The 22,147-nt window shown below is 41.0% G+C and overlaps 1 protein-coding gene across 1 annotated transcript in view; it reads left to right on the top strand.

Moving 5' to 3' along the window:
- Positions 1-22,147, top strand: part of EIF2AK2 (eukaryotic translation initiation factor 2 alpha kinase 2) — a 517,665-nt gene that overhangs the window by 333,611 nt on the left and 161,907 nt on the right. The window contains exons 11-13 of the mRNA XM_053712508.1: positions 4,878-4,950; positions 11,310-11,332; positions 11,451-11,519. Of these exons, the coding sequence (XP_053568483.1) occupies positions 4,878-4,950; positions 11,310-11,332; positions 11,451-11,519 (165 nt within the window). The remainder of the gene's footprint in view (positions 1-4,877; positions 4,951-11,309; positions 11,333-11,450; positions 11,520-22,147) is intronic.

Raw genomic sequence — 22,147 nt, 5'->3', positions numbered from 1 at the left:
GGGTTCCGTCACTAAAAAGGATGGCACTATCTTCACCCATGCTAAACATACTGCTATCCCATTTGAGGATAGCTCTTCATTTAAAGAGCCCATGGATAAAAGATGGAAACTCTGTTAAGAAAGATGTTTCAACATACAGGATATTTGTTTCAACCGGTTGCGACTCCTTATAGAATTTGATTGGGGTGGAGAGGTCCCCTCGAGGTTATTCAGGGAAGAATTACGGCCTTGAGGGTTGCTATTTCTTTTATCTTTGATGCTATAATAAGCAGATTATTCACCAGACTGCTAAGGCTTCAGCTTTTCTTCTCAGGCCCTTCGGGCTTTGGCTGAGCTCATGATCTGCTGATATGACTTCTAAGTCTAGACTTCTTTCCCTTCCCTTTAAGGGAAAGATTTTTTTTGGTCCAGGCCTGGACTCAATTATCTCCATGGTCACAGGGGGCAAGGGTGCCCTCCTACCCAGTAACGTGCGGTGACGTCAGAGGCTGGTGAGGCAGTGGCTAGGATACACCTTCATTCTTTAGATATCCTTTGTTGAAGAAATAGCAATGCACATGGGTATCACATGAGGTATCTATGTGCAGCCACCAATCAGCAGCTACTGAGCATATTTAGATATAATTTTCAACAAATGATATCAAAAGAATGAAGAACATTAGATATTAGATGTAAATAGGAAAGTTATTTAAAATTGCATATGGGATTCATATGGGTTTCATGTCCCTTTAAATGGTGTCTTGGAAAACTGGTCAACTTAGTAAACATCTGATTTTAGTCTTAAAGGATTGTAACAGAAACTCTTGCCAGATAACACAATGCTTGCTCTGATTATGAGATCTAGAAATCCATGCCCATTAAAATATGTTTAAAACATACTTTTTACTTTAATGCTGCAAATTATGCTTATAGATTATTTCATTATTCAGTAAATATAAAAATGTCTTGATCCAGTGGCGGCTGGTGAAATTTAAAGATGGTGGGGCGCTTGACCCCACCCCTTTAAATAAAGACACACCATCAGATGGCACTACCAATTAATTAAATAAATAAATAAATAAAAGGTAGACAGAAACACAGAAAAGCACTTGGGGGGAGAGGGAGAGAGAGACGGGGGGAGAGAGACACAGAGGGTTAGAGAGAAAGAGAGAGACACAATCACACACAGAGGGTTAGAGAGAGAGAGAGAGAGACAATCACACACAGAGGGTTAGAGAGAGAGAGAGAGACAATCACACACAGAGGGTTAGAGAGAGAGAGAGAGACACAATCTCATATACAGAGGGTTAGAGAAAGAGAGACACAATCACACACAGAGGGTTAGAGAGAGAGAAAGATAGACACAATCACACACAGAGGGTTAGAGAGAGAGAGAAATAGAGAGAGACACAATCATACACAGAGGGTTAGAGAGAGAGAGATAAAGAGAGAGAGACACAATCACACACACAGGGTTAGAGAGAGAGAGAAAGAGACAAAATCACACACAGAGGGTTAGAGAGTGAGAGAGAGAGAGAAAGAGACACAATCACACACAGAGGGTTAGAGAGAGAGAGAAAGAGAGAGAGACACAATCACACAAAGAGGGTTAAAGAGAGAGAGAGAGACACAATCACACACAGAGGGTTAGAGAGAGAGAGAGAGAAATAGAGAGAGACACAATCACACACAGAGGGTTAGAGAGAGAGAGAGACACAATCACACACAGAGGGTTAGAGAGAGAGAAAGAGAGAGAGACACACAATCACACACAGAGGGTTAGAGAGAGAGAGAAAGAGAGATACACAATCACACACAGAGGGTTAGAGAGAGAGAAAGAGAGAGAGAGACACAATCACACACAGAGGGTTAGAGAGAGAGAAAGAGAGAGACACAATCACACACAGAGGATTAGAGAGAGAGAAAGAGAGAGAGAGACACAATCACACACAGAGGGTTAGAGAGAGAAAGAGAGAGAGACACAATCACACACAGAGGGTTAGAGAAAGAGAGAGAGACACAATCACACACAGAGGGTTAGAGAAAGAGAGAGAGACACAATCACACACAGAGGGTTAGAGAGAGAGACACAATCACACACAGAGGGTTAGAGAGAGAGACACACAAGCACACACAGAGGATTAGAGAGAGAGAAAGAGAGAGAGAGACACAATCACACACAGAGGGTTAGAGAGAGAAAGAGAGAGAGAGACACAATCACACACAGAGGGTTAGAGAAAGAGAGAGAGACACAATCACACACAGAGGGTTAGAGAGAGAAAGAGAGAGAGAGACACAATCACACACAGAGGGTTAGAGAGAGAAAGAGAGAGAGAGACACAATCACACACAGAGGGTTAGAGAAAGAGAGAGACACAATCACACACAGAGGGTTAGAGAGAGAGAAAGAGAGAGAGACACAATCACACACAGAGGGTTACAGAGAGAGAGAGAAAGAGCTAGCTTCAACATGTCTTGCCCTCCAGACCTCCTTAAGGCCATCAGTGGCTCGGTGTATGGAGGTGATTGGTCTCATGGTGTCCAGCATGGACATCATTCCCTTTGCCAGGTTTCACCTCAGACTTTTGCAACTTTGCATGCTGAAGCAGTGGAACGGCGATCATTCGGATCTGTCTCAACAGATTTCTCTGGACAACTGATCAAGAGAATCGCTCTCTTGGTGGTATTGTCCGGATCTCTTGTCCCGAGGGATGTCCGTCTTAAGACCATCCTGGGTGATTGTGACTATGGTTGCGAGTCTGTCAGGATGGGGAGCTGTTTGGGGTGCCAGAAAGGCACAGGGCCTATTGTCGCAGGAGGAAAGCTCCCTCTCGATCTCATTTTGGAACTTCGGGCAATATACTATGCTCTGAAGGCTTACATCAACCATCATGGGGGAACAAGAAGCTCTCGAGCTATGAGGGAAGTATCTTGGATTCTGGAGTGGGCGGAGACCCACATCTATTCGCTGTCAGCGATCCACATTCCGGGTGTGGACAACTGGGAAGAAGATTTTCTCAGCAGACAATCCTTTCATCCGGGGGAATGGTTCTCTCCATCCCGAAGTGTTTGCGGAGATTTGCAAAAGGAAGATCTTATGACGTCTCAATACCAAGCTACCCAGATATGGTCAAGGTACAGGGATCCTCAGGCGGAGCTAACCGATGCATTAGCAGTGCCTTGGAGGTTCAATCTAATTTATCTTTTCCGGCCGTTTGCCACTACTTTCATGTTTAGTGGCTCGAATCAAGCAAGAGCAGGCGTCAGTGATACTGATTGCTCCGTCTTGGCCGCGAAGGATATGGTTCGTGGATCTAGTGGGAATGTCCTCATCTCCTCCATGGACGTCACCTTGTTGCAGGGATCTGCTGACCAAGGTCTCTTTGTTCATCAATGTCTAGATTCTCTGAGGCTGACTGCGTGGAGATTGAACGCTTAGTCCTAGCCAAGAGAGGGTTTTCTGAGAGAGTTATTTTTTATTATCATTCAAGCTTGTAAGCTGGTTGTTCTTCGCATCTATCATAAGGTGTGGAGGACCTACTTATTCTGTTCTCCAGGATGAACTGGAGAAGGGCTTTTCTGCAAGACCCCGGATGGGACAGATTTCGGCCCTGTCAGTGTTACTGCACAAGAGGTTCGCTGAGCTTCCAGATGTGCAGTCATTTGTTAAGGCTCTGCTAGGATCAGACCTCTGTTTAGATCTATTGCTCCTCCTTGGAGTTTAATTCTTGTTCTTAAAGTTTTACAACGGGCTCCGTTGGAGCCTATGCATGAAGTAGACATTAAATTGTTGTCTTGGAAGGTTCCTTTTCTACTGGCTATTGCTTTTACATGCAGAGTATCTGTGATTGCTGCCTTGCAATGCGTCCCCCCTTATCTTGCTTTTCATGCTGATAAGCTTGTTCTACGAAACCAAGTTAGGTTTTCTTTCCTAAGGTGTGTCAATTGCAAAACATCAATCAAGAGATTGTGGTTCCTTAATAGTCCTAATCCTTCTTCGTCGAAGGAACATTTTCAACGTAATTCTGGATGTGGTTTGTGCCTTGAAGTCCTATCTTCAGGGCCACAAAGGAATTTAGGACAAACTTCTTTCTCTGTTTGTTCTCTTTTTCCGGGGAAGCGTGGGGGGGTCAGGAGGGGCCTCTTCGACTTCCTTTAACTTTGTGGCTGAGGAGGTGTCATCCCGTTTAGCATAGAGACAGCGGGGACATAAAGCATCCTCTGAGGATTAAGGCTCATTCTACGAGAGCAGTGGTTTTCCTCTTGGGTCTTCAAAAATTAGTCCTCTATGGATCAGATTTGTAAGGCGGGGTACCTGGTCCTCCTTACATACCTTTTCCCAAACTTTACAAGTTTGATGTTTTTGCTTCTGCTGAAGCAGCCTTCTGGGGAAAAGGTTTTGGCAGGCTGTGGTGCCCTCAGATTAGGGTCCACCTCTTCTTTTTTCCTCTCCGTTAGCATTCTGTGTACTCTAGAGCTTGGGTATATGTTTCCCAAAAAGTAAGAAATGCAGCTGTGACTTCTTCCCATATTAAGAAGGAAAACCTAAATTATGCTAACCAGATAATTTCCTTTCCTTCTGTATGGGAAGAGTCCACAGCTCCCGCTTCTTTTAAGTGTTATGTGAAATCACAAGGGAAATCCATGATTTATATTTTCAATAAATTATTTCTGATAAATGTATTTTACAACATGTGACATACCAGTATAGGAATGGAAGACATGTTCCTACATACTCACAAGGCTATATACCCACTAGAACATTAGAGATTACTTATGAAGAAAATGATGGATAATATGTATAGACCTTATTAGTGCAATGGATAGCATTCCCTTGATGTGTTTCGTGCTTGTTATGCAGCTGATACTCACAGTACAAACATCTCAATGTTTTGCAGTGGTGATGTTAGTCATGACAAGAGAAGCACAGAAAATGAGTCATCAGTACCCTTGACAGAAACAGATTCTGAGGTATGTAGCTTCTTCAACCTGTAAGCAGCAATTTATTAGTGATGCTATATTTATTTTAAACACGTGTTAAAACACAGACGCACACATGTACGTATTTTCCTGTGATTATCACAGGGCTAATAATTTTTTGTGTGTGTTGTTAGTCTTTATAAATTATTAAATTCTACATATATTTCTATATTTTAATTCTTTTATATATATAATATATATATATATATATTTACGTTGATTGCAGTAGCCATGTTAGTCCAGAGATTTAGATATCAAAATAACAAGAGTATTGCATTGAGCAATGATACTTTTTTTATTGGACTAACTATACATTTATAAGTTGACAAGCTTTCGGAAGAGTTCCTTCCTTTATCAAGTCTGAAGCAATACTGACCAATTCAATGGAATTTACAGATTATATCTTAAAACACAGAATAGCTAAGGAGACAGAAAGTGCAGGGAGAGGAGGGAGGTGTCGTAAAAATCATGAGGGGGGCTTAGGTAACAGGCAGACAGTGTCCAGTGTAGGAGAACAGACAGGGGGAAATATATAGCTATACATAGAGCATATACTGACATAAAGTTATATATCAACATTGAATCAATATCTATAAAAGATGTGAAATTGTATATACAGGGGGAGTGCAAAAGTTTAAAAAAAAAAAAAAAAAAAAGACAAAAGTGTGGAACATAGGCTTACCTGTGTACCTATGTATAAAGAATGTGGAATATTCAATGTAATTGACTAAATGAAAGTATATTACAAAAAATTTTGATAATGTGTTAAAAATCCAGAGTCCACATTTTAGTCCAGAATTAAGCAGGTTGAAGTGCATTATCATTTTCATTCAAAGGGTTTTTCTTTTCCATGGTGTTTTTGAAGTTGCCTCTGAGAATTTTGATTTTGAGGTTTTGGATGGAGTGGTCAGGTTGGGTGAAATGGTGACCAACAGGGGGTGCAGTATTTGTTTCACAGTGGGTTTTTGATTGAGTGTCTGTGTAAGTTCATTCGAAGGTGCAGTTTTTGGCTTGATTTCTCCAATATAGCATCCCATTTCACATGCAGTGCAATGTAACATGTATACCACATTTGCAGATATACATGAATATGCCCCTTTAATGTTTATAAGATTTATTATTGTGGTTTGCTGTGCTGCTTTCACAAACGTGTTGACACAGTTTGCAGAGTGCTTTATAGCAGCACTTGGTTCCATTCTGAGTGTTCTTTTTCTCAAGGGGTAGCTTCCTATGTACCAATTCTGTTTTAGGTTAGGTGGTTGTCTGTATGCCAGGATTGGGGGTTTTGGAAAGATTTTTTTGAGTGTTGGGATCCTCTAAGAGTAGTGGCTGTAAGTCTTTTATGATTTTTCGTATCCCTTCCACAGCAGGGTTGTATTTGACTACTAGTGGGATACGTGATATGTTTTTCTTCTCCCTGTATTGTAGTAAGTGTTCACGTGGAGTATTGAGGGCAGAGTTAATTTTTTTATTTATAATCCTTGTTTTGTAACCTTTTTCTCTGAATGATTGGGACAGTGTGATGAGGTGTTTGTCACGGTCCTTGGTATCTGAGCAAATTCTGTGGTATCTTGTAGCCTGACTGTAGATTATGGATTTTTTTTATGTGATTGGGGTGGGAGCTGGAGCTGTGGAGGTAGCTGCATCTATCTGTTGGTTTCCTGTATACAGATGAGTGCAGTTTGCCATTTGTGATGGATATTGTTGTATCCAGGAAGCTGACACAGTCTCTAGAAAAGTTCATTTTAAGCTTGATTGATGCATGAAATAGATTAAATGATTTATGAAAATGTTCAAGGTTTTTTTTCTCCTTCTGTCCATATGATGAAAATATCATCGATGTAGCGAAAGTATTTGAAGGGTTTGTGAGGGTGAGTGGCTAGGAATCTCTGTTCTAAGTCAGCATGAAGAGGTTTGCGTACTGTGGTGCCATTTTGGTGCCCATGGCTGTTTCCCATGGTTTGTAAGTAGATGGAGTGGTTGAAGATGAAATAATTGTGAGTAAGTATAAATTCTGTAAGTTTACTGACTGTAGAAGCACTATATGTCTGGTTAGGGCTGTTGGAGGAAAGAAAGTTTAAGCAGGCATCAATACCATCTTTATGTGGAATATTGCTGTAGCAGGGATTCCACATCCATTGTCACAAGTATAGTATCCTCTGGCAATTCTGTTATCTGGCTGATTTTGTTAAGAACATCAGTGGTGTCTTTTATAAAGCTAGTGGTGTTAATAACATAAGGGCTTAAGAATATTCTCCACTAGGCCCGATAGTTGCTCAGTCAGAGTGTCCATGCCTGTTATTATTGGTCTTCCTGGGTTCCCTGGTTTGTGGATTTTTTGGGAGCATGTAGAATGTCCCTATGCTAGGGTTAGAGGGCACCAGTTTGTCCAGTTTATGTTGCATGTGTTTAGGGAATGTTTTAATTATTTTTCGAAGTTGCAAAGTGTATTCCTGGGTGGGGTCCTTTTCCAGTTTTTTGTAATAAGTTTGATCTGATAATTGTCTATTTCCCTCTGTGATGTAGTCCTGTGTATTCATGATCACCACTGCTCCTCCCTTGTCTGCAGGCTTAATGGTAATATTTTCATTATTTCTTAAGTTTTTTATAGCGTTTTTTTCTAAATGTGAGAGGTTATACATTATTTTTTTCTGCTGTGTGTTGAGCAGAGATGCAGTTCTCAACCGGAAGCTTTCAATATAGCTGTCCAATTTTGTGTTGCGTCCTGCTGCAGGTGTGAAGATTGTGTTCTTTTTCTTTTCATTGTAGTCCTCCCTAGTGCTGGTATTTTCTTTGTCATAGAAGAATTCTTTTAGCCGCAATCTCCTGAAGAATTCCTCTAAGTCTGAGTACAGTTGGATTTTGTCTAGATTTGTACTTGGACAGAATGATAATCCTTTACACAGTACTGATATCTCTGGCCCTGACAGGTGGTAGTTTGAAAGGTTCACAATCCCTGAGTTTTTCTGTGTGGTTTTTCTTGGTTGGTGACAGTTTGAGTTTTAAATGAGGTGCTGTTATTGTCTGTTGACGTTTGGTCATTTGTTGTTGTAGTTGATCTGTCACCTGGAGCTCTGTTTTCTTGCATTTGGTGTTTTATTCTGTTTTGTGACAGGCATGCAAATTTCTTCTTTTTCTTCTTGATAAAATTTTGTTGTTGTGTTTTGTGGAAGTGTTGCATTTCTTTTTTAATTTCTTCATTGCACCCATTATTTTCTTGTAGTTTTTGTAGTAGGAGCTGCTTTTGGTCTTTTATTATTTGCTTTTTGCTGTATAGTTGATGAATTAGGTTATTTCTCAGTTTCTCACTGGTACGTCTGCAAAGTTTTTCAGCATACTCACAGTTATGAGTGGTTGCAAGTGGATTCTTAATTTTCAGTCCATTTGGAATGAGATTCTTTTTTTTGCAGGATGATAGGAAGTATATATCACTGTTGATCTGTGTTTCTTTTGTGATCAGTTTCATGATTTGCTTCTTATTATGGCTATATTCAGTATCTTCCATAGTCACGTTGATTGCAGTAGCCATGTTAGTCCAGAGATTTAGATATCAAAATAACAAGAGTATTGCATTGAGCAATGATACTTTTTTTATTGGACTAACTATACATTTATAAGTTGACAAGCTTTCGGAAGAGTTCCTTCCTTTATCAAGTCTGAAGCAATACTGACCAATTCAATGGAATTTACAGATTATATCTTAAAACACAGAATAGCTAAGGAGACAGAAAGTGCAGGGAGAGGAGGAGGTGTCGTAAAAATCATGAGGGGGGCTTAGGTAACAGGCAGACAGTGTCCAGTGTAGGAGAACAGACAGGGGAAATATATAGCTATACATAGAGCATATACTGACATAAAGTTATATATCAACATTGAATCAATATCTATAAAGATGTGAAATTGTATATACAGGGGGAGTGCAAAAGTTAAAAAAAAAAAAAAAAAGACAAAAGTGTGGACATAGGCTTACCTGTGTACCTATGTATAAAGAATGTGGAATATACAATGTAATTGACTAAATGAAAGTATATTACAAAAAATTTTGATAATGTGTTAAAAATCCAGAGTCCACATTTAGTCCAGAATTAAGCAGGTTGAAGTGCATTATCATTTTCATTTCAAAGGTTTTTCTTTCCATGGTGTTTTTGAAGTTGCCTCTGAGAATTTTGATTTTGAGGTTTTGGATGGAGTGGTCAGGTTGGGTGAAATGGTGACCAACAGGGGTGCAGTATTTTGTTTCACAGTGGTTTTTGATTGAGTGTCTGTGTAAGTTCATTCGAAGGTGCAGTTTTTGGCTTGTTTCTCCAATATAGCATCCCATTTCACATGCAGTGCAATGTATCATGTATACCACATTTGCAGATATACATGAATGGCACCACAGTACGCAAACCTCTTCATGGCTGACTTAGAACAGAGATTCCTAGCCACTCACCCTCACAAACCCTTCAAATACTTTCGCTACATCGATGATATTTTCATCATATGGACAGAAGGAGAAAAAAACCTTGAACATTTTCATAAATCATTTAATCTATTTCATGCATCAATCAAGCTTAAAATGAACTTTTCTAGAGACTGTGTCAGCTTCCTGGATACAACAATATCCATCACAATGGCAAACTGCACTCATCTGTATACAGGAAACCAACAGATAGATGCAGCTACCTCCACAGCTCCAGCTCCCACCCCCAATCACATAAAAAAATCCATAATCTACAGTCAGGCTACAAGATACCACAGAATTTGCTCAGATACCAAGGACCGTGACAAACACCTCATCACACTGTCCCAATCATTCAGAGAAAAAGGTTACAAAACAAGGATTATAAATAAAAAAATTAACTCTGCCCTCAATACTCCACGTGAACACTTACTACAATACAGGGAGAAGAAAAACATATCACGTATCCCACTAGTAGTCAAATACAACCCTGCTGTGGAAGGGATACGAAAAATCATAAAAGACTTACAGCCACTACTCTTAGAGGATCCCACACTCAAAAAAATCTTTCCAAAACCCCCAATCCTGGCATACAGACAACCACCTAACCTAAAACAGAAATTGGTACATAGGAAGCTACCCCTTGAGAAAAAGAACACTCAGAATGGAACCAAGTGCTGCTATAAAGCACTCTGCAAACTGTGTCAACACGTTTGTGAAAGCAGCACAGCAAACCACAATAATAAATCTTATAACATTAAAGGGGCATATTCATGTATATCTGCAAATGTGGTATACATGATACATTGCACTGCATGTGAAATGGGATGCTATATTGGAGAAACAAGCCAAAAACTGCACCTTCGAATGAACTTACACAGACACTCAATCAAAAACCACTGTGAAACAAAATACTGCACCCCTGTTGGTCACCATTTCACCCAACCTGACCACTCCATCCAAAACCTCAAAATCAAAATTCTCAGAGGCAACTTCAAAAACACCATGGAAAGAAAAACCTTTGAAATGAAAATGATAATGCACTTCAACCTGCTTAATTCTGGACTAAATGTGGACTCTGGATTTTTAAACACATTATCAAAATTTTTTGTAATATACTTTCATTTAGTCAATTACATTGTATATTCCACATTCTTTATACATAGGTACACAGGTAAGCCTATGTCCACACTTTTGTCTTTTTTTTTTTTTTTTTAACTTTTGCACTCCCCTGTATATACAATTTCACATCTTTATAGATATTGATTCAATGTTGATATATAACTTTATGTCAGTATATGCTCTATGTATAGCTATATATTTCCCCTGTCTGTTCTCCTACACTGGACACTGTCTGCCTGTTACCTAAGCCCCCCTCATGATTTTTACGACACCTCCTCCTCTCCCTGCACTTTCTGTCTCCTTAGCTATTCTGTGTTTTAAGATATAATCTGTAAATTCCATTGAATTGGTCAGTATTGCTTCAGACTTGATAAAGGAAGGAACTCTTCCGAAAGCTTGTCAACTTATAAATGTATAGTTAGTCCAATAAAAAAAGTATCATTGCTCAATGCAATACTCTTGTTATTTTGATATATATATTTATATATATATATATATATATATATATATATATATATATATATATACACACACACACACACACACAAATACAAAATAGATTTCCTTAGTTTTTACTCAAAATTCATGTGTGTGATGTAGTCTTTATTATCTTATATAATAATATAATAGTAAAATGTCTTATATATTTCTAGATTTTATTTTTCTATAATTTACTTATATATACACAGTACATACATACACACATACTTTCTTATATAATATACACACACGTGATAATGCAAATAAGATATCCTTCATTTTTTTCCTTAGACACCAATTTCAGGCCCCCAACAGGCCCCCAACACGGTAGGTTCAAATTTTTTAACTGTTTAGCAAAAACTGTAAATTGGTGATTTTTATCACACCATACTTTATTATACTTTGCATTCATCCTAATCTAGTTATCTAATCATTTGTTATTCAGAAAAGTTGAATTGGCAGCGAACTTCATGAATGAGAAACAGGAGTGTAATCTATACACAGAAGATGAAATGTAAGTAATAAACAGGTTGGTAAGTAATAACATTAAAAAAATGTAATATTGTGACTAGTAAAACACACCATATATTTTATAGTGATCAGAAATTGCAGTCTTCCGTAAGACTGTACTGCTGCCCTGTTTTATTCATTTATATTTCTTATATAATTTGATGAGAGTCCAAAGGTGTCCGTAACATGTGGGAAATATTTCCTGCCACTAGGAGGCCGTCAAGAACACTCACAAGAGCTTTAATCCCTCCCACCTCTTCTACTCTCTCAGTTTATTCTTGGCCTCTGAGGTGAGAGGTTGAGAGAGGTTCTCTGCAAGCAAGATTTTATTATTTTCTATCTAATCATTTACTGGGAGCTCAGACCTGACTTGAAACCCAGTAACACACTTCCATCTTGGGTCAGGGAAGATTTCAGGATAATTTCTCCAAGATTCTAAATAAAGCAGGGGTAAAGGAATACCTCAGCCACAATTGCCCTCAGGTGTCGCGGGGACTCTGTCCCTTAGCCTCTGCTGTGAGGGGTTGCTGGTATATCTGCAAATATCCTCTGCAGTATATTTGCTTGCACTGGATGGGCTCTTTACTAGATCAGCATTCTGTTAGGAAGAAAGGCCTGGAACTACCCCTAGTACTCTACTTATATAGGTGCTACATAGTTGGGGTTCACAGCCTTTACACATAACACTTTGCATATGTGTTTAACACCAGAAGAAATTCAGAGTTAAAATCCCTCCTATTCCATTGCCCTAATTCCCCTTAGCAGCTCTCAGTGTGTTTTTGTCCTGGGTTCACCCTTTTTTCCTCTCAAACCAAAAAAAGCTTCCATGTCTCTATAAGAAAACCGCTAACTGACTAATGCAGTTAGCGGTTCAACTCATTGTGAATGCGGTTAGGGTGGGGGACAGAAGGGGAATCAAAAGAGGGGCATTTACTCATAGGCTTTGGCCTGTATAACCTTGCAGAGTTAAGATCCGTCCCCCCGCCCTTTCTCTCTCCCTCAGCGGATCAGTAGCTGGCTGAAATTAACTCGCAGACTGTCTGTAGGGATTTCAAACTATCTGGGCTCAGTTTTTAATACTTTATTTCCCGTTATAATACCCTCATAGGAGCTGCTGAGGTGTTCTTATAGGCTGTTTTTTGTATTTTGGGTAAATACATGTTATTTAAAGCTTTAGAATATATCTTTATTTCCATTTACTTTCGGGTTTGCTTATATTTTTGGTGTAATGTCTGTACCCCCATCTAATATGACTGACTCCGTAGGGAACATAAAGCTGCCCAAGAACATACTGCTGTCCATATCCCTGTTTGTTATGCAAAACTGTTCCAGTGGACCAAATTAACAGGTTGTTTGCTAATTGTGTTCCACATCTTCAATTTGCAACCAATAATCCTGTCAGTATGGCACCTAGCAGACATTTAGTTCCCATGCCTATTTATGTGGCTCAAGGGGATTCCACTGAATTCTCTCCAGAGTTTAAAACAAGTCTTCAAAAGACTATGACAGAGTTTTAAGCGGGTATACCAAAACCAAGTAAGCTTAAGCGAAAATCTGGAGCTTTACCTAACACCACCTGTAACACGCAGGGTTCAGTTACCACCAAGCTTACAAAGCTCTGAGTTAGCTGAGTGTCTTTCTGAGGTCGAAATCTCCTCTTAGAACCCTGATCCAATAAATGAGCCAGAGACTGCTTCCACGTTTAGATATAAAGTGGACCATATTTGCTTCCTGCTTCAGGAGGTTTTATATACCTAACTTTCAGAACCGAATCCAGAGGATTCCAAGCCTGTAAATAAGTTGAATCAAGTTTTTAAAGCTCTGAAAAGTTCCTAAGGCCTTTGAAGCTCCAGGTTTCATTACCGAATATATAGACAAAGAATGGAAGAAACCAGTCATTCCTTTTGCACCTTATGACAGGTTAAAAAGAATGTTTCGACTTTTAGAGAAGAATTTAACAGCCTGAGAAATAGCCCCTATGGTTGATGGAGCTATTTCCACCTTAGCTAGACACACTACTATTCCTATGGAGGATAGTTCTTTATTAGGGATCCAATGGACGGCAAATCTGAGTCCTTGCTTAGGACATTATTCTCCCAATCAGCTTTTCAGCTTAGACCTGCATTAGCAATCACCTGTGTGGCCGCTGCGACATCCTTCTGGTGTTACTTTCTTTCTTAGATGGTTTCTGATAAATCTTTTGAGGATATTCACAACTGCATGGCTAATGATTTCATTTGTGCTGCAGTCTTTAACATCATCAAAATTGATGTCAAGAATATGTCTATTGCTGTTTATTAAGGAGAGCTTTATGGCTTAAATCTTGGTCAGCTGATATTGTCTCTAAGAAATAGGCTATTATCAGTCCCTTTTGAAAGGAAGATGCTTTTTGGATCGGAATTGGATTCTATTACTAAGACTGTCACTGGGGGGGAAAGGGGGTTTTCTACCTCATGACAAAAGTCTATGGGGAAGTACTAACAAACAAATTGTTTTCGTTATTTTCACCTACCTAGAGAACTAAAGTCCTCATCTTAATCCTTCAAGCCTTCCTGGATGCCTGGATCTTCTTGGTCTAAGAACAAAAAGCCCATTTACAATCTGAAATATGCATGAAGGGACCTCCCCCGTCCAGAAAATCTTTTAGTAGAGGGCAGATTTATCTGGTTTCAGAAGGCCTGGTCTCGATCAGTTCAGGATCCCTGGGTTATCAATATTTATATTCCAGGGTTATGGCATAGGTTTTCGCACCAGACCTCCCTGGGAACGTTTTCATCTGTCCAAAGGATCTTGTAAAGGTGGCTGCCTTTGTTCAATGTGCTCAAGACTTAGAGGACATGGGAGTGATCCAACCTGTTCCAATCTCTCAACAGGGGCAGGGTTTCTATTCCAAACTCTGCATTGTCCCAAAGAAGGAAGGCACCTACTGTCCTATCCTGGACCTAAAGTCTCTGATCAAATTCGTTTGTGTACCTTCTTTCAAAATGGAAATGATCCATACCATTTTGCCTCTAGTTAAGGAAGGTCAATTTATGACAACCATAGACTTAAAGGATCCATATCTGCACATCCCAATTCACAAAGATCATTTACAGTTTCTAAGATTTGCTTTTCTCAACAAACATTACAAATTTGTTGCCTTCCCCTTTTGTCTAGCCACTGCCTCTCACATCTTCACAAATATATTAGGGGCTCTCTTGGCAGTGATCAGAGCTCAGGGAATCTTCATTGCCCCTTATTTGGACAATATTTTCTTCATAAATGGGAATTCATTACTTTTGGGAAAATAAGAACCTGGCCACCAGGAGGAGGCAAAGACACCCCAGCCAAAGGCTTAAATACTCCTCCCACTTCCGTCATCCCCGAGTCATTCTCTGCCTTTCGTCCCAGGAGGTTGGCAGAGAAGTGTCAGAAGTTTTCGATAGTCTTTTATGAAGGGTAGTACTCTTCGGCATGGGACTGGAGTTTTAAGTAGTCCGCAGATGCAAGGAGAGTCTTTCTGCAAAACCATCCCGACTCATATTAACAGCTCCACAAGTAATCAGCGTTGACAAGTTTTGCTGCCTGCTTTTTTCTCTCAAGTCCATGGCAGAAGCGACGCTACTATCGGTCACACTTGAAGGGCCGTGTTCCTGTTCCATGGCGTAGAACATTGTTTCATTTTACTTTCATCATGGATGTATTGTAATTTCAACTGTTTATCCGAGAGGGGCTACAACCTTTCGGGGATAACTTTAACATAGGGTCTCAGTGAGGCTCCATTTTGTATCTAGGAATCAAGGGTTAATATCTCCTGAGGGTGATTATTGAACAGTGTGGTTTATAATCATGTTTGTTATGTGATTCTGTCTGCTACTGTGTAGTGTTGCTCCGTCTCATGGCTATTTTGGAACATAACGGCCTATGTTTAGTAACGCAGCCTTTTCAGTCGGGCTCGCTTTTGCATGGACTGCACAGTTTACCTTGTGTACTCCATTTCCGTTTTCCTGACTGCGTGATGACGGAGAAATCCTCACTGGTGGTTCTCTGGAGGCGGCAGTGTCCCAGTTATGGAGGATTCTTGGAGACGGATGTCTCTGATTCTGACTCTACTTCTTGCGGAGAATATGAATTGGCCCGGGTGATACATGTCCATCAGTTATGTTCAAAATGCCATTTTAGAGTGCTCTGTTCCTCAGGATCGGGGAATCGGGTGCCCACAGAGCCATCCGTCTCTGGGGATTCTATTTTTCACAAGACGAGTTCCCTACCATCAACTCTTACTACGCATGCAGGTAACCCAAATGCTACTTATCCTTTCTAGGGAGTGTGGCCTGTTCCCACGGAGGTTGCGTCACGGTTCTGCATGGCTATACCTTTGGCGCTGGCGCATCTTCACCTCCCGGGAGTGTGCTTACGATATTCTCCGTGTTTCATTAACCGGGGCTCGTCAGGCATGGGATCGCCTGGTCCAGTTCAGCCTTCTGGGGGAGCGACTGCCCCTGAGGCCTCAGGGGGTCAACCTTCAGGGCCGGTGTTTCCTTTTGTTCCGGCGAAGGTCTGGTGCACCTTTTCGTTATAGACTGGTGCACCTTCATGACCCACTAAGGCACGTTTTTGGCATTGCTGGAGGATCCCACTTTTAATGGGGCTGGGGATTCTCTGTCTTACTCTTTGACTGGCTTGTATACATAGACATAAGGGGATGAAGTAATCCTCTTATAGTCTTTGTTATTTGTGTATCCTTTTCCAGTTATGAGCTTGGTAGTCTCGTACCCCTGTTGGGCTGGTCCTGCGGGTCTGTCGGTTCTTCCTGTAAGATAACCTACGGGTTGCCTTATCTTTTATTTTCATCCAGTGAGGATGATTTTTATTTGGTCTAAAGCTCATGTTGTGGTGTGATGTTTCCTTCGAGAACTTTCCTCTGTGGAATTGATACTCGCGATTTTGTGGTTGCACTGTTTACAAAAGTCTGTCTGACTGTTCTTTATCGCTCCATCATCGGGGGAGACTCTATGTGGCCTTGACAGTGCTGGAGCTCTTGGTTTCAGGCTGGTCCTGACTGGGCACAAATCCTCCTGTCTTTGAGGCCTAGTTCAGACACGTGGCACCTTTTTATGTCCGGTTGGTCCAGTGAGGGTGCCTAGTGATCACAATATGATTTGTGTGGTTGTCTTGTTTTATTTTACAAGCTTCAACTAGCATCCTAAGAGGACTTGAGGGTCCATGGTGGCTTAGGGGCATGGGGGATTGGTTCAGTCCTCATTCGCCTTTCAATCTAGTGGGCCGGGACTCCGTTGAGATCCACGGCGACATGCTCAGTCGTTTCCGAATTTTTCGGGAACTAGAGTGTTCCTTCCTGTTGGGGGTTGGAGGCTTGGAGGATTTAGGTCCTTCATACCGCCGTTCTTACGATTTTGCCTTTCGTGGTCTCTTTGGAAGTGTCCTTTTAGGAGGTTCTCTTCCTTTAGGTCGAGACTTTCTGGACTTCGTCTGGTTTTTCTGGCATCTTTGGCCGCTTAATTAGGAAGTGAAGGCCGTGAGGCTCTGTCTTCCTTCGGGAGTTAGTCGTCTCCATATCAGGGGCGATGTTTTGCTTAGGGGATGTTTTCTGCCTGGGTCCGGGATGCTTTGCATTCTTCTCCCTTTCTACTCTCTTTCGAGTGACTCTGTTCTAGTTTTCATTTCCCTTAGTGCTGCCCTTGGGGCCTTTGGGCTCTAGAAATTGTGTGACTTTGTTGCGGCCTAATACCTTGCTGGGGGGTGTTTACCTCTGGCTAAGGGTGTTCTCTTCTTTTTGAGCTGGGAATTATGAGTGAGTCCTGTACCCGTTCTACGGGTTTCCCTGGTTCTCATCCCCTGTGATGGGTATCTTGTTTTCCCTAAGGGTGTCGTTCATTCTAGGAGGATTCTGGATCCCGGGAGTTCTTGTCTTGGATCCTTCTTGATGTCTGGAGACTTATGAGGACTGGTTCAGGACGACCCAGTTTTTTTCAGGGATCCTATGTTGCGACATAGGGGCTAGCTCATTGGGCTTGTAAGCAGGTAGGCCAGAATTCACATTCACCTTCGGGTACTGGTTATTAACTTTAAGGCTGATTTGTCCTTCGGACGGAGTGTGCTCCTCTATGGGGAGTTTTATTTCTCTGTTGGGTCAATAGTGGAGTCTAGATGATTTTTCATTCGGTCCGTGTTTTGATTATACTATGGCTTCATGTTTTGTGGACATGTACGCTTTTCTTATCTGTGCCCTTCCCTTGGAGGGGATAGTTTATCTACCTTATGAGTTGGGGTTTCCTCTCTCTGGAGGGTCTTTGTCCTGTTCTGTGTGTAGGAGGTTGGATCAGGTAGGGGGCAGCATCTGCTGCTCTGTGGCTCTGTTACACCTGTATGAAATTGATCTCTCTACTGTCTAAGAGAGTTGTGACAAGTCTTCCTATGTATCTATTGCACTTTTCTCTGTTCAAGGTCCTAGGGGGTTCTCCCTGGGAGTGCCTTATTGTGGAGGAGCAGATTGGGTTGGCACCCGAGCTCTGTTGGGGTGGGTGAGTCCCCCCTTTTTTCTTTCCATTCCCTGGAGGCTTGTGGTTGGGGTCTTTCTGTCCCCCTGTCTATAAGACATGTCTGTCGCTTGGGCTGGTCTGGTGTTGGAGCAGGATCTGAGATCTGTTGCTCTGCTATTTCGTCCTTGGAGCATTCGAGTTACAGTAAGCCTTTTTGAGGTTTCTCCTTTCTCCACATTCAAGATTTGGGGGAAGACTGGCGGCTCTTAGCCTGCAACGTTATCCGCTGGTTAGTGGATACTTAGCAATCTGAAAGATCCTATCTTCAGCTGATTTCTACTTGCCCTGCAAGTATTTAAGTTTCAGAGCCATCTTTAGATGACTGCAGCGTGCAGTGTTTTTGCTTCAGGTGTTGTTTGTCAGTCCTATCTGAGCTTGCTGCACAAGGTTTCGTTCTGAATATTTCGGTATTCTGAGATACCTTTTTGTGACTTGGGGACCTTCATCTTTGGTTGCTTTCTAGAGTGTGGTTGCACTGTTAGGGAAAGATCCTCTCTCTGTTTCAGACTCCTGGCCTTATCCCATGGTTTCTGTATTTCTGGGGTCTGGGCGTTGCCTCCCCTTGTTTCTATGAGACTGTTTGGGTCTCTGTTAGCCTGACCCGGTTTCTCTGGTTTTTGTTCTGTGTTTTTATTTAGGACTCATTGTGCCCTTTTTAGGTTTTTTTTCTGTAGTTCCTTATTCTAGCTTGAAGCTAGCTCAGCATTCTAATGCACTGTGGCTACTCTGCACTATAGCAAACCAAGGGTTGCAAGTTCGGTCCCCGGCGAGGTCTACTCATCCTTTCCTGCTTTCGAGGTTGATAAAATGAGCAGCGCCTTGAGTCCCTTAAGGGGGAATAGCTGCGCTTTACAAGTACAATCATGTTTTCTCTGTGCCTTTTCTTCTTTGTGGAAGAATACGGTAGTTTGTTCCCTTTCTTTAGTAAGGGGTGTGTTGTTTGGAGACTGACTGCTGGGGAAGGTGTCTCTTGGAGGCTGTTGACTCAGTCGAGTCTAGTTCCTGCGGTCTCTAGCAAGGCTGTGGACTATCTGCGGTCAGGGTTTTTGGGCCTTTTCCTTTTGTTTTTTCAAAGTAGTTCTCAGCTTCGGACGAAGCGAGATGTTGTTGGGTAGGGGTTTTCAGGCCTGGTGCCCTCAGAATGGGCCGCCTCTTGTACCCTCCCGTTTTTGCATTCTTTATCACCAGCCACAAGGGTGTTTTTTCTGGGAGTGATATGGGACTCTTTTATGTCTCAGAGATCCTCACAGAACCAAACTTCAGTCTGCCTGTCGTTCCCTATAGATAGCTCAATGTATGGAAGTAGTGGGTCTTTTGGTAGCAGTGTCAGACGAAGTACCTCTTGCTCGATTTCATCTTTGTCCTCTCCAATTGTCCATGCTTTAACAGTGGTTAAAGGATTGTTTCCATAAAAAAAAACAGATAGAGCTAATTTTTTCAGTCAAACAATCTCTCTCATGGTGGAGGTAAAGTCCCTTTTTGACCCATGTAGCTTCTTTTATTCGGCCTATCTAGACAATATGAACGCAAGTCTGATAGGTTGGGGCACTGTTTGGGGGTCCCGGAGGGCGCAGAGTGTATGGTCCCCTCAGGATTCGAGGTTACCTATCAACATCCTAGAAATATATGTTATTCTTCAGGCCCTTCAATCTTGGGTCCTTTCTCAAACAGGAAAAATTCATTTAATTCCAGTCAGACAACGTCACTGTCGTGGCGTACATTAATCATCAGGGAGGGACTCAAAGTCCCTTAGCTATGAGAGAGGTATCTCAAATTCTTTCTTGGGAAGAGGAAAACCACTGCACCCTATCAGCTATTTACATTCCTGGGAAGCAGATTACCTAAGTCATTAGTCCGTCCATCCAGGATAATCGTCTCTTCATCAGGACGTGTTCGACCAACTAGTCCTGAGGTGGGGTCTTCCAGAAAAAGATCTTATGGCGTCCAATTTTAATTGTAAACTTCCGGTTTATTGCGCCAGGTCAAGAGATCCAAGAGCTCACATGATAGATGCTCTAGTCTGTCCTTGGAACTCTCGCCTAGCCTATCTATTTCCTCTATTTGTTCTTCTTCCAAGAGTCATTGACAGGATCAAACAGGAATCGGCTTCTGTAATTCTCATAGCTCCTGTGTTGCGTCACAAAACTTGATATGAGGACCTAATTCAGATGTCATCCTTTCCTCCATGGGTTCTACCCCTAAGGAAAGATTTGCTGTCTCAATGACCCTTGTATCATCCGGATCCCAAATCTCTGAATTTGACAGCGTGGAGGTTGAATGCCTTGTTCTCAAAAACAGAGGTTTCTCAGATTCTTTTATCTCTACTTTACTGCAAGCAAGAAAGCATGTCACACAGAGAATTAATTATAAGAGTTGGAAAGTTTACTTTCTTTGGTGTTCTTCAAGAGGTTTCTTTTGAAAATCTTTTAGAATTCACCAGTTCCTTCAGGATGGCCTGGATAAGGGTATATCAGCTGGTACTTTAAAGGGTCAGATTTCGGCATTATCTATCTTGTTTCACATAAAGCTGGTTAAGTTGTCTGATGTTCATGAGATTGTTGTTCCTTCTCTGTTCCCAAATCCTTCTAACTCTAAGGAACACCTACTACAAAGTTTAGATGTAGTCAAAGCCTTAATATTTTATCTTCAGGCTACTATAGATTTTAGACAGTCTTATAGCTTATTTGTCCACTTTTCAGGTCCTAGAAAGGGTCAAAAGGCTACAGTGTTGGCCTTGGCATAATGGCTGAAGCAGACAATTCATAAGGCTTACGTGGTTGCGGGAAAACTGTCTCCCAAAAGAGTAACTGCCCATTCTACTTGATCTGTATCTACTACTTGAGCCTTCAAAAATGACGCCTCTTTGGAGCAGAATTGCAAGGCGGCAACTTAGTTTTCTCTCCATACCTTTTCTAAATGTTACTATTTTGATATTTATGCTTTTTCCAAAGCTTCTTTTGGCAGGAAAGTCCTTCAGGACACAGTGTCTGGCAAGTAGTAACTTCCATAATTTTTTCCCACATGTCTTTAATATTGACTCTCAGCATGGGTATTGTATCCCACATGTAATGGCACCTATAGACTCTCATCATCTTACAAAATAAAACAGAATTTATACTTACCAATAAATTGCTTTCTTTCTGGATAATGAAAGTCCATAGCACCCGCCGTATTTATATGTGTCCATTCTTATTTGCACCTCCTAACCCTGCTTTCTGTCTTTCCTACCTTTTTTGTCTCTCTCCTCTGCTCTGCTATACGTAAACTGGGGAGAGGAGGTGGGATGATTTAAAGCTCTTCTGAGGGTTCTTGACCTTCTCCTAGTGGCAGAAAATACATCCCACATATTATAGACATACAGTATATGGACTCTCATCATCCCGAAAGAAAGGAAACTGTCGGTCAGTATAAATTCTGTTTTTCTCTGATTTTATTTAGATTTTTGTTGTATATGCTGCCGACACATCTGAACTGAAATTTGGGAGGGAGCTAAATCCAAATGACACATGTTATATTAAAAAGAAAGTAAAACTGTTCAGTATAATGTTTGATTCCAATATCCCAAAATAATGAACAAAAAAATATAAAGGTGTCAATCTGAACTTTTTACTTAAAGGGAGAGTATGGTCAAAATTAAATTCATGATGATAGGGCATGCAATTTTAATCAACTTTCCAATTTACTTGGAAGGCCGTCTCTTATCTCATTTTGAAAGATTTTCACAGTTAGACGGCACTAGTTTATGTGTGCCATATAGGTAATGTTGTGTTCACTCCCATGGAGTTATTTATGAGTCAGCTAAACTGCATGTCTGTCAAAAGAACTGAGATAAGGGAGCAGTCTGCAGAGTCTTAGATACAATGTAATCACAGAGGTCAAAAGTAAATTAATATAACTGTTGGTTATGCAAAATTGGGAAATGGGTAATAAAGGGATTATCTATCTTTTTAAATAATAACAATTTTGGAGTAGACTGTCCATTTTTAAATGGAGTTTCATCTGTTTTTTTTTTCTCATTGAGAAAATCAAATTTTCAAACTAAAAAAATTCAGTGGATTATGCAAAGTTCTATAGCAAGTCAGCCGTCCTC

Source organism: Bombina bombina, chromosome 4 (assembly GCF_027579735.1).
Source record: "Bombina bombina isolate aBomBom1 chromosome 4, aBomBom1.pri, whole genome shotgun sequence".
In the NCBI taxonomy this organism is placed as follows: Eukaryota; Metazoa; Chordata; class Amphibia; order Anura; family Bombinatoridae; genus Bombina; species Bombina bombina.
The sequence above is the reverse complement of the archived record's forward strand: the minus strand, read 5'-3'. Positions and strand labels throughout refer to the sequence as shown.